The following is a 12,233-nucleotide window of genomic DNA, read 5'->3' on the forward strand; positions in this document are numbered from 1 at the left end:
CTTTCAACTCTAATACATCTATCTGAAGTAGCTACCTACATAATAAGGCAAGAAGTTAAAAGATCCTTTTCTTCCCCAAAAAGAATTTTGTTGTTGAACAATCCATGGTAAACAAAGATGGTAAAATGCATGGGAATATTTTCTATAACAAGTAATCAATAAGTCAATCAACGAGCATTGAAGAAACTTCTGGAGTTTTTTAAAGGAAGATACTACATAAAAAGTATAAATAACATGCTTGGATCACAGAGCATTGGACTTCAAGTTATGAAGATCTGAATGCAAATTCTACCTCAGATACTAGTTTCTTTGTCTGTAAAATGAAAATAACAATAGCACTTATTTCCTAGGACCATGGTGAGACTTAAAAGAGCTAATAATTTGTATAATACTTTACATAGGACCTGGCGAATAGTAAGCATCATATTAAATGTTAGCTTTTATTATTATTATTGTTAAATTGGGGATAATAATGGCAACTAGCTCCCAAAGTTGTTATGAAGATCAAATGATATAATATGTAAAGTGCTTTACAAATCTCAACATGCTATGTACTAGCATTTATCAAGTAAATATAAAGTAAATATATTTTTTCTTCTTTTGGAGATAATTGGGGTTACTTAGAGTCACTGGATTGAGACTGGATTGACATCAGTTCTTCTATAGGAAGTGATTCTTCAGGTGAACTTTGTAGGAAAATAGAGATTTTAAGAGAAAGGGTAAGGAGAGATTGTATTTCAGCAAATTTTCTCTGATGTTTCCAAGTTAATATGGATGGAATTTTCACTGTAAACCATCAGGGCACCCTAGAATGGATGTGTACTTAATAAGCATTTTGGAGCCCATGTTTTAGGTGTCAAGGTTTATTCAGTTTAAGTATGTGGAACTTTTGTTGACCTCTGAGGTAGTTTCATGGTGAGATCAAAAGTAATATGTTCAAGGTTATATGAACTGCTTTGGTGGCTGCAAGAGTTTTTCACCTGAGGCAAGACTACTGACAAAATGTCAGGAAGGATTAAACCCCTCTGTATAACCATTCTCTCTAGGCTGCCCAGTTTTATAACATTCATCTTCTTTATTGCCTTAGATAACTAGAAAATGAAAGCAAAGAGGATAGAATCTGTGAAATCTGAATCTTCAACTTCTTTAAGAAAACAAATAATGTTTGTAGCATGGCTCAGAGAATAAGCCCCTCTCCACAATTTCACCATTTTCTCTTATTTTCTCGGTCTTCATTTATTTTGGGTTATGAGATCTGGAAGCACAAAACTGGGTTTTTGTTGTTTTTTCTTTAGCCTCTGATAAATATGGTTCAGGTTATTGTAAGGTCAGAGGTGAGACTTATGAGCTGGAATAAAGTTTAAGTATCATCTGTTTGCTATATATCATTGCTGTGAGCTTTGTGGAAGCCACTATTATGCCATCTGGAATAAGGAAGGCAAGACAGTTGTATTTAGCTGAAGGTTATCAATTATTTCTGCATGAGGAAACTGAGGCAGACAGGATTAAGTGATTTGTCCAAGGTGACAAAGCTAGGAAGTGCCTGAGGCCAAATTTGAATTCAGGAAGCTGAGTCTTCCTGGCTCTGTATCCATTGGGACATATAGCTTCTTTCTTAGAGTATCTCTGAGGGGGAAAATGGGATAATATTTGTAAAGAGTTTTGAAAATAAATTGTTGCTATGACATACAATAACATGATATAATTTTATTGTTCAGTTATGTCTGACCTTTGTGACTCTGTAGACCTTAGCACACAAATACTCTCCAGGGATTTTCTTGAAAAAGATACTTGAATGGTTTGTCATTTCCTTATTATTTTTCAGATGAAGAAACTCAGAGAAATAGTATTAAGTGACTAGCCCAGAGTCAAACTACTAGTAAGTGTCTCAGGCCAGATGAGTCATCAGGAAGATGAGTTTTCCTGAATCTAGGTACACTCTATCCATTGCACCACCTAACTACCTTCCAACAAATGTAGCAGAATATAAATTTGTTGAAGTCACAGATTTTTTTTAAGATGGAAGACTTTTTATCTTTAACATCTAGTACAGTGCTTTGCATTCAGTAGATACATATTTGCTTTATTGGGATGGCTTAGAGTCGTAAGATCATAGGATTTGGATTATTTAAGAGGAATTGATTAATGACAACAATCTTTTATCATCATGTGCTTGCACAGACTCTTTTAATCTTTATCTATAATGATCTATATTCTACATAAACATATGGTCAATATTATATACCTAAATCTACATAATATAGTCTTTTTTGTGAAGAAGTGATTTTTCCATAATAATAAAAATATTTTATTACGCTCATAACTTTCTGAAGTGCTTTCAAGTTCATAATATAATTCAGATATATGGGAATAATGTGTTTAAAAAAAGTTCATGTTTGTGTTTATCATAAATGTGTACATGTTGAATATGATTAATGAAGGAATTAGAATGTTATATTCTATGAAGACCAAAGCACTATCCTAGGATTTGGAGTTCTAAGAGGACTTGAGAACTGCTGTGATTTGTATTTTAAGCTGTATCATTTAGGTTCGAGCATGACTCTACGGGATCCAGTGTCATGTGTGAGCCTCAATAATAGAAGACCATGCATGAGTCAGAAATAATTGATAGCTTGCTGCTAAGTACAACCCTCCTGCCTCCTGCAAGAATGGTAGAATTCTTAGACTTGGTGAAATTGGAAGAGAAAAATAGATGATCCCATAACACTTCTTTCCATCCTGGAGATGGAAAAGAAATAAGGCAATCTGAAAGTCAAAGACAAGCTTGATTTTATCTGGTACACCGGAGAAGTAGCTTAAGAGTTCCTCTATATGACAACAGATTCCCTGAGAGAATTTTCAGAATCAGAGAGAAGATGCTGTTTCAGGAAGGACAGTCACAAGCAGATATTATCTATCTATTTTATAGTGAGTTCCAATGCCCTTGGAATTCATTGTTAAATCTGTAACCAAAAGAATACACACAAAGAAATAGGTTGCTAATATATGCAACCCAAGATCTGTATTTTTGACATAGGTCAAACTAGTCTCTTGACAATTCCAATTCTGTTTCATTATTCTTATTTCCCAAGAAATTTAAAACAGATGAATAACCCACCATTTTAGATTATTATGCTCAAAGTGAATAGGCATATTGAACCATAGGAGGCTTCCAGCACTAAAATTTGGTAAAATTGAGTTCTCTAATGGGATTTAATATAGAAGCAAGAAGGGCAAACGGGGAAATGAGGCTAGAAATAAGTCAAAAGAGGAAGAGAGGCAGTAGGAGAAAAAAAAAAGAAAATAAGGAAGAACTAGATAATTAAATAACATGGAGGGTAGAGCTCAGGGCTTGAAGATAGGAAAACTGACTTCAAAACCTTCCTCAAACACTTATTTGCTATCTGATCCTTGTAAAGTTAATTAACCTTTTGTGGCATCAGTTTCCTTTTCTTTAAGAATGTGGAAGATAGATTCAGTATCTCAGGTTCCTTCTAGGTCTAAATATACAACACTATGAAAATGATAGTTTTGATATAAATGATACAATGAGTCAGGAGGATTCATCTTGAGGTTAAACTTTGCCACAGATACTTACTCATTGTGTGATATTGGGTAAGTCACTTATTCCTATTTGCCTGAGTGTTTCTCTTGAATATGGCAGCAGGATGGGCGTTTTGTTGGAAGTCTTTCTTGCTAGAAGCCTATCTACTACTAATTTACAAAGAAATTGTCCAATATGTCTTCCTCCTCCTTCAATCAGCCTAACTTTCTCCAACATTTATATTGACTTTACTCCCTAGCTTTGTTACTATCTGTGTCTGTTGCCACATTTATTACCTGGGATTATTCAAGAAGTTGATCATAGTACAATTTCTTCTCAATTTGAATGTTCCTTTTTTTTTTTTTTTTTTTTTTTGCATGAATATAAAATTCATGTTTCAGAGGCTCAGTGAAAGTGCTTTGAAATGACTCTAACCAAATCAACATTGCTCTCCAAAGAAGGAAATAGCTTTCCCGGTTTTTCCCCCCTTCTCCAATGCAGAAAATATTAGGATTGTTTATTCAAAGGAGGATTATTTGATACAACAGAGGAGTATAATGACTTTAAATTTGGAGGGTCTCTTTCAAATCAGGCCTTTGCCACTTAGTATGATTTTGGATAATCACAATAGATTACGTTCATATGCATATATTTGTATGCTTTAAATTTTGCAAGGCAGTTTTAATAAGTTATCTAATTTGATCTTCACAATAACCTTGGGAGATAGGTGCTATTATTCTCTTCATATTAGAGATGAGGAAACTGAGGGGAGATAAGTGACTTGTCCAGGGTCACACAGTTGGTAAGTGTCTGAGTCTGGGGCTTGAATTCAGGTCCTCCTCACTCCAAGGACAAAATTCTAACTTTTATTCTATCTAGCTATAAAAGTTCACTTAATCTTTTTTGAATCTCATTTTCTTCATCTATATAATAGTGAAGCCAGACAACTAGATCACTTTTAGACTACCTTCTAACTGTAAATACTTGATCTCATTATCTATTTAATTAATAAATAATTAATTAATCATATTAATTATTAACAATGATTATTGTTTGTTACTGGTCATCTGCCTCTTCTAAAGCAAAATCCAATAGAAATACCATCAATCCAGAACGTCAACAATAAAGCAATTTGATTTTAACCTTGTAATCCTCATGTGATGGCTAGAAACATTGGGGTATGCGAGGATAGCAGCTGAACATACTTAACTTTCCATGATTGAAGTAGTTCTTCTGCAAGAGAACATTCAGGAGAGAGAAAGAAGTAAAGACATATAAGAGAGGAGAGAATTACATGAACTGATGCTATAAGAAGTGAGTAGAACGAAGAGAACATTGTACACAGCAACAAGATTATGTGATGGTCAATTGTGATGGACTTGGGTCTTTTCAACAATAAGGTGATTCAACGCAATTCCAATAGATTTGTGATGGGTGGAAAGAGCCATCTGCATACAGAGAGAGTATTATGGGGATTGAATGTGGATCATAATATAGTATTTTCACATTTATTGTTGTTTGCTTGCTTGCTTTTTTTTTTTTCCCTTTCTCCTTTTTTTCCCCTTTTGATCTGGTTTTTCTTGTGCAGCATGATAAATGTGGAAATATGCAGAGGGAAAAAAAGAACAATGAGGGAGACAGTAGGATTCGATATGAGATGGTGGAGAAGACAAAATAAAACCTGTAGGAATTGTTTTTAAGAATTTATGGAATATTTAACTTTGGAATAGTAATAAAGCAGTAGAAGCAAAAATTAGCTGAAAGGCAGCTGGATGACCTAGTAGATAGAGCACTGGACTTGGAATCATTAAATCTCTTCAAGAGTTCAAATCTTTTCTCAGACACTTCCTGACCACTTAATTTTGTTTGCCTTGGTTTCTTCATCTATTAAATGAGCTGGAAAAAGAAAAGGCAAACCATTTCAGTGTTTTTGCCAAGAAAACCCCAAATGGGATTACAGAAAGTTGGAAACAATCGAAAAACAACTGAATGCCATAAATTGGTTGGCTCAAAAGATCCCAGATATGACATATTTATATTATTTTAAAATAGCCAACTCTTCTACCACATCCAGCCTTTTCATGAACACAGAGCTACATTGAACTCACTCCTGCTTGTTTCTACTTCTGGACAGCTCTAATACTTACAAAATTTTTCCTTAATTTGAGCCAAAAACTGCTTCCTTGAAATCTCAACCTACTTCCTTTTAGTGCTGGTACTGTAAGACCAAATAAATCCTTATTCCCCATGATAATCCTTCAGATATATGAACAGTTTTATGTCTCAAAGCCAAGTATTCTCTTCTCCAGGCTAAACATTCCCCATTCCTTCAACTAATTCTTAGATGAAGATGAGCCTGTAAAAACTTTTAAAAAAGCATTTTGCTATTTGGAAGATGTATTCAGCATCTCTAGATATCTGATTTGGGAATATTCTTTGTGAGTTGAAATGACTCTGTTAGTCACTATTAGTCATTTTTAGTGGAACATATTTGTTTTACACATGAAAATGATGTTTGTTTTTTTTTTTTTTTCCTGTGAAACTTCATCTACATATAGCATATTGATAGTTATGGCTAAGGGAAAAAAAGGATATTTACTTAAAATATAGTGTATTTAATCATGGGAGTTATGCCTATCATTAAAAAACTTTCTATAATTTCAAAAAGTTTAAAAATTTCCTAGACATTTTTAATACTTTATATATATATATTACACATTAGATATCAAAACTTTTGAGAAAAACTTTTGAAGAACATATGAAGAAAAAAATAAACCTCTAGTTACTGAGGATAGCAATTCTACCCAGACATTTAAAAAAAAAACTGGTTTATGTTATTTGGAAACATAAATTTTGATTTAGCACTTAAAAAAGGAAAAAAATCAATTAGAAAATATGTTGCTGAAAAAGTTTACCAAGAAGGGCTATATTTTTTATTCTAAAGGTTAACATGTCCTCTGTTTACTGCCTGCTCTTTTATAGATATACTAATTGAAATTGATACAATAGTTTCTTCCCATCTGCCTATAGGAATGCTTAGGTATTCCCTGTTCTAAACAAAACCTTCATTCAACTCTTCTGCCCCATTAAGCTGAAGTGCTCTATCTCTCTTCTCTTTTATTTCTAAACAATTAAAAAAATATATTCCACATTTCACAAATACACTTCGATCCTTTGCAATCTGGTTTCAGTCCACACCATTCTACTGAAGGATGTTGTCTCAACATCACCAATAACTTCATTTATTAATAACTTTGATTCTTCTTCCTTGAAGATATCCCACCCTCCTGTTTCTTTTCCTCTTTTTTTTTCATTGGTCCTATTTCTCAGTCTCTAAGTATTGACATTGTTATGCCAAAATATAAAGACAAGTTGAGAAATATTAGTTTTTAATCAGAGAATTTATTAAGTTGACTTGACCACAAGGGATTAGCATCCAAAGCGTATGGCCCTGAAACAAAAGGACATAGGGGTTTTTATAGGGTTGACAGACACTCAAAAACAGGTTGGCCTGCTTCCTTATGTTATGGAAATACAAAAAAAAAAAAAAAAAAAAAAAGAAACAAGGGCAAAGAGATAGCAATCTTGCATGAGATTTCTGTTGTTATTCTTATGTAAAGCAGGATTTTGACAGAAAAGGAGACAAGGGTCTTTTCAGGTATACAAAGGAGTTTGGGATTGCTGGGTCATTTTAAGTTTAGGACTTTTTCCAAACCAATTACCCAAATCTGGTTTTTCTGGGGGATTGGGGCTATGGTTTTAATAATATTCTCCAATGTGTTTTCCTTTTCTCTCTACATTCTCTTTCTTGGTAAGTCCACTTTTTCTGGTGATTCTGATTTATATATCTGTCCTTATCCTCTTAGATGCTCAAATAGAAATCTAGAAAGGGAGATGAAGGCTAGAATGAAGAGAACAACTCTTGTCTGATTTGAAGATATGACAGATTTTAAACATGATAGAGAAAGGGAAAATCTAGCCATCTTAATGAGTTTTAAGCATGAGACATGCGTTTGAAACTTTAATTATGTCTCCTTAATAGGTAAAACATTCCTACTGAGGGATTTGAGCCTATCATCTTGATAGAAGTACCTTTATCCTTTTGATCTAACCTGAATGCATTGAGGAAGAATTAAGTTATGACATTCAGGGATGAACACTTTTGATGAAACTTGGAAATTTGAGTCCCAAAGGCTTATACAAGTGAACAGAGACATCTACCAGAGTCAGTTGGAAAGAGATACAGAGAAAATTGAGATGGTGCGATGGAAATAAAACAAAACAAAACAAAACAAAACAGCACATTTTAATTAATTTAAATTATTTTGATTTAATTACAAATGAGGAATAAAAGCATTTTTACCTAAGAATGTTAGCTTCAGGCCATACAAAGAACAATCACAATTTCAGTTCATTGACTTTAGTTTGCTCATATCCTGGCCTAGGATATGGATTCTTACTTTTAGAAGAATCTTTTTCCTCCTCAGGGGAGATTTCTCCTCAGAAACACTAGCAGTAAATTGACTATCCTACCTTCTACCATTTTGCTTCCTAAGCAGACACTAGATATGAGTAATGACATCAAACATGATTTCTACACTAGAGATGAACATCTATGCATGATGTTGATGATTTCCGCCCTTAATGTGTTAAGCTTCTCTGTGGCAATCACTTAGATGAGAATGGTGCTGGTCAGATAAATGGGCTGTCAGTAATATGCTGGCCTTTCACCTCAGAGACCTAATTTAAAGTCTAAACAAAGCTACATTAAAAAATCATTAGTCCTACAAGATGTCATAGGAACTGATTTCGATTTATTCAAGGAAGATGTTTATGGACATAAAGTAGTTGTGTATTATGCAAACACCCATCATTTGTAATCACTTTCTGAGGATAACAGAGTTAAAACTGGGATGTCTAGAAAATATTAATGTAACCCTGGATTGTCTGGGTACCACAAAAGAAATATTTGTGGTAATGTCCCCCTTTCTCTCACTCTCTAACCTTCTCTAAAAACAAAACAAAAGAAAATCAAACAAAAAACAAACAAAAAAACCTCTTCAGTTTAGTAAAGAGTAGTAGATAAGTGAATGGAATTAGCTATTTAGGAAAAGGACCCCTTCTTGTCATAATATCATAGATAGGGAGATGTTAATTATTTAGGAAATTGATTATTTCTAGCCTGGAAGATTCTACAAAAGGACTACTCTAGAATGGGTTGGTGGGTGGTGGGAATAATCAGAGAAAGAGAGTAGCAGGGGCAAGGGACAGCTGTTCATAGAGAAAGGTCTGAAAAACCAGGTATTACTCTAAACCATAATAGTGACAGTAGATAAGGCTGTCCATCATATTGATGCTTGGATACTTGACATTTAATTTAACCAGCCCTTTCAAATTCCTTCTTTTGAAAATAATTTTTTCCATTTATCAGTATTAATTTTATTTATCTTATAAGCAACCTAATTGCTGCATCATTTTTTTTTTTTAATGAAGAATTTTGGGTTTTGGGTGGGAATAGGGGAATATGCATTTTTGGAGAAATATTAATTTAAATTTTCAACAATTATTATTATTTAAAGAGTATCTCCTTTTACCTTTGAGCTAAAAACAATACTTAATGTTTATATAGTACTTTAAGAATTATAAACTGTTTCGTACTTTTGATTTACAACTGTGCTGCCTTCAGATGATTTCTGAATTTCTACCTCTACCCTTAACCTGACTTCTGACTTATAGTACAGACCCAGTTGCTTATAACACATCACCATTTGAATGTCTCACCAGAATCCCAAGCCCAACACATCTAAAATTTTTTACATAATCTTTTCACCCTTGACTTTGTCTCTTCAGAATTTCACTATTTCCAGAGACAGTGTGGTAAGCCTGCAGTCAAGAAGAGCCTAGTTAAAATGCAGCCTCAGACACTAGCTGTCTGATCCTGTACAAGTCACTTAAATTGTGCCTCAGTTTCTTTACTTGCAAAATGTGGATAATAATAGTACTTTCCTCATAGGCTTCTTGGGAGATTCAAATGAGATAATATTTATAAAGTGTTTAACACAATGGCCAGCATGTAGGATTCAATATATAAATGCTTCTTCCTCTCCTTTCTCCTCTTCCTTTTCCTCTTCTTTCTTTTCTTCCTCTGCCAAGAGCATTGGAAACTTGGGGTTAACTTATTTTACAATTCATAGAAAGAATCTCAGAACCTAAGTAGTCTAATTCCCTCATCCTAAAACTCAAGTGCTCAAAAAACTCTGTGATTTCAAAATTTTGAGGCATTCCCTACAAAAATAGAGCTCTCAGTCATTATATACCTACCTTTTCATTCCATGCTACTAGCTTTGCCTATGATTACATATCTTCTAGGGGGTATATGCTTGAAAAGATGTATAATCCTACCTTATAAATTGAGAGAGGCCCATATACGCTGCATTAAAAATTTTAGGACCCCTATTATTTCAAATTTCAATTCATATTTGAAACTGAATTGACTATAGAAAACCTTTAGTTTTGGTTCCAAGACTAGGAGGTGAACTTACAGTTTAATGCAAATGAGACTGATAAATATCTAGTTTTCTTGTGGGTGTTTTTCTTAGTAAAAGGTGATGAAGTTTAATGTTTGTGTAAGATAGTTTCTGGAGCCCATATTACTCCATTTAATTAAGAAATAGTAGTTTTAAAGCCACCCCCTCTGGGCCTTTGCATTTGGAACAGAGTTCAAATAAGAAAAGTAGGAGAAATGTAGCAACCTGTAACTGTTCTTTTACCTTCAAACAAGAAAATTAGGGTAAAAGTTAAAAATTACTTGGCATTACTTTGAACCTCCCCTTCCCCCCCATTTTTTTCCTTATGCTGATTGACTAGAAGGATAAAAGATTGTTCTGGTTATAATTTTTTAGCCTCCATTCCATGCATAGCATGATAGCTCTTGTTTTGTAGAATCCGTGTCCCCATTTGGGATTTTATTTGCAAATATACTGGAGTGGTTTGCCATTTTCTGCTCCAGCTCATTTTTACAAATTAGGAAACTGAGGCAAACAGGGTTAAGTGACTTGCCCTTGGTCACATATCTCACAGTAAGTGTCTGAGGCAGGATTTGAATTCACAAAGATTATTCTTCCTTCCTCTAAGTCAGGCAATCTATCCATTGGATCATCTAGCTCAAATGGAAAAGTCAAGGACTGCCTCATAATTTTGAATGTTTTTTTTTTTTTTTCTTTCATCTATGAGGTACAACAGTTCACCTGATTTTGAATCTATATAAATTTGGATTCGTAGAACTGGGATCTATTTATCTTTTCTCATTTAATTAATATAACATTTTAACCTGTTATGTCACCTTGGTGAGTGTTTGCTGAAGTGGCACAAGTTTAAAAACAAAAATAAAATAGACAACCTGTTACAATGATTGAAGTCCATGAATGTGTAATGAATTGCATCTTTATGATTAGATCATGTCTTAAAAGGGAGAAGTCTCACCTTTAAGTGAACAAAACATTGTGCTGATACAGCACCACCCACAAATATTGGTATGAAAGGAGCACATATGATGGAAATCATTATTCCTGCAAATGACAGATTGAACTGAGTTCCCAGGTTACATGCATTTAGCAACTGATAATACGAAGAAAAAGAAAAATATTTCTTCTAAGTATTTTGTCATATGAATAATGGAATGCTAGTGAATTCTATTATCTTGGACATGACCCTTTATTGGGACTATTTTACAAGCTCAAATTCTGGCCCAAAGAATTTCTCCATATAAATGTCTTAAGTATTACAGCAACACATCCATCACATTTTTTGGTTCAAATTACAAAGATAACCTTAAGATATGGACCTTAGCCTGGGCAATGTGATACATACACAGAAAGGGTGAACCTCCTTAGTGATGAAATCAGCCAGTGCCCAGGAGGAAAGTAATAGGCAGAAAGGATAAAGTTGATGAAAAAAATTGATTCTTTTCCATTAAACTGTACGTGATGTGTTTATGTGAAGGAGGTATCAGCCAAAGGAGAAATATTTTCTTCAACTAAAAACAGATTGATGATAGGGGAGGGTAAGACTCTGTATGGAGTTTGTGAGCAGAACTGCATTGCATTTCATTAATGGCTTAAATAATGAGAAAGTTATAAAGCATTCCAGTGTGGTCACTCTGGAGATTTCCTAGGATTAGATGTGTCTAAACTTCTAATGTGAATAATAGCTCTGTTTTCTTAAAGTAAGTTTAAAACTTTACACATTTCCATTTCATTCTTTGAAAAACTTTGTTTTTCTTATTCTAGGCCTACCGAAGATGCAGGTCATTAAGAATTACACTGGAAATCCACAACCTCCGCTACAAGAAGGACCTCCCTTGCACATCCAGCTGGGGGATACAGTTGAGCTTTTGAGAGGAGATGCCCATAGCTTATTCTGGCAGGTACTCTCTGAATTATGAACTCCTCTTCTGGTGGGTGAGTCACATCCACTTGAAAAAAACAAGACTGAGTTTCAGAAACAGCTTGTGTGTATGCTTTTAGTTCTCAGAGTTGAGCATAATTCATAAAAGGCTTCTTAGCCTGGTCCAAGTGGCAGAGCATATGATAGCATGGGTTGAACAGTATCAGTGCCGTAGGTCATATCTACAATTTCAGCAGTGCCAGCAGGGAATAGAGGCTGGAAAGCTAGGCTTTGAGTCAGAAAG

At 34.1% G+C, this 12,233-nt stretch overlaps 1 protein-coding gene across 2 annotated transcripts in view; it reads left to right on the forward strand.

The window, feature by feature from the left end:
- VAV3 (vav guanine nucleotide exchange factor 3) overlaps positions 1 to 12,233 on the forward strand; it is a 451,154-nt gene that overhangs the window by 370,445 nt on the left and 68,476 nt on the right. For both annotated transcript variants that reach the window (XM_051993189.1, XM_051993190.1), the window contains exon 20: positions 11,833 to 11,969. In XM_051993189.1, coding sequence (XP_051849149.1) covers positions 11,833 to 11,969 — 137 coding nt within the window. The remainder of the gene's footprint in view (positions 1 to 11,832; positions 11,970 to 12,233) is intronic.

Source organism: Antechinus flavipes, chromosome 4 (genome assembly GCF_016432865.1).
Source record: "Antechinus flavipes isolate AdamAnt ecotype Samford, QLD, Australia chromosome 4, AdamAnt_v2, whole genome shotgun sequence".
Taxonomy (NCBI): Eukaryota; Metazoa; Chordata; class Mammalia; order Dasyuromorphia; family Dasyuridae; genus Antechinus; species Antechinus flavipes.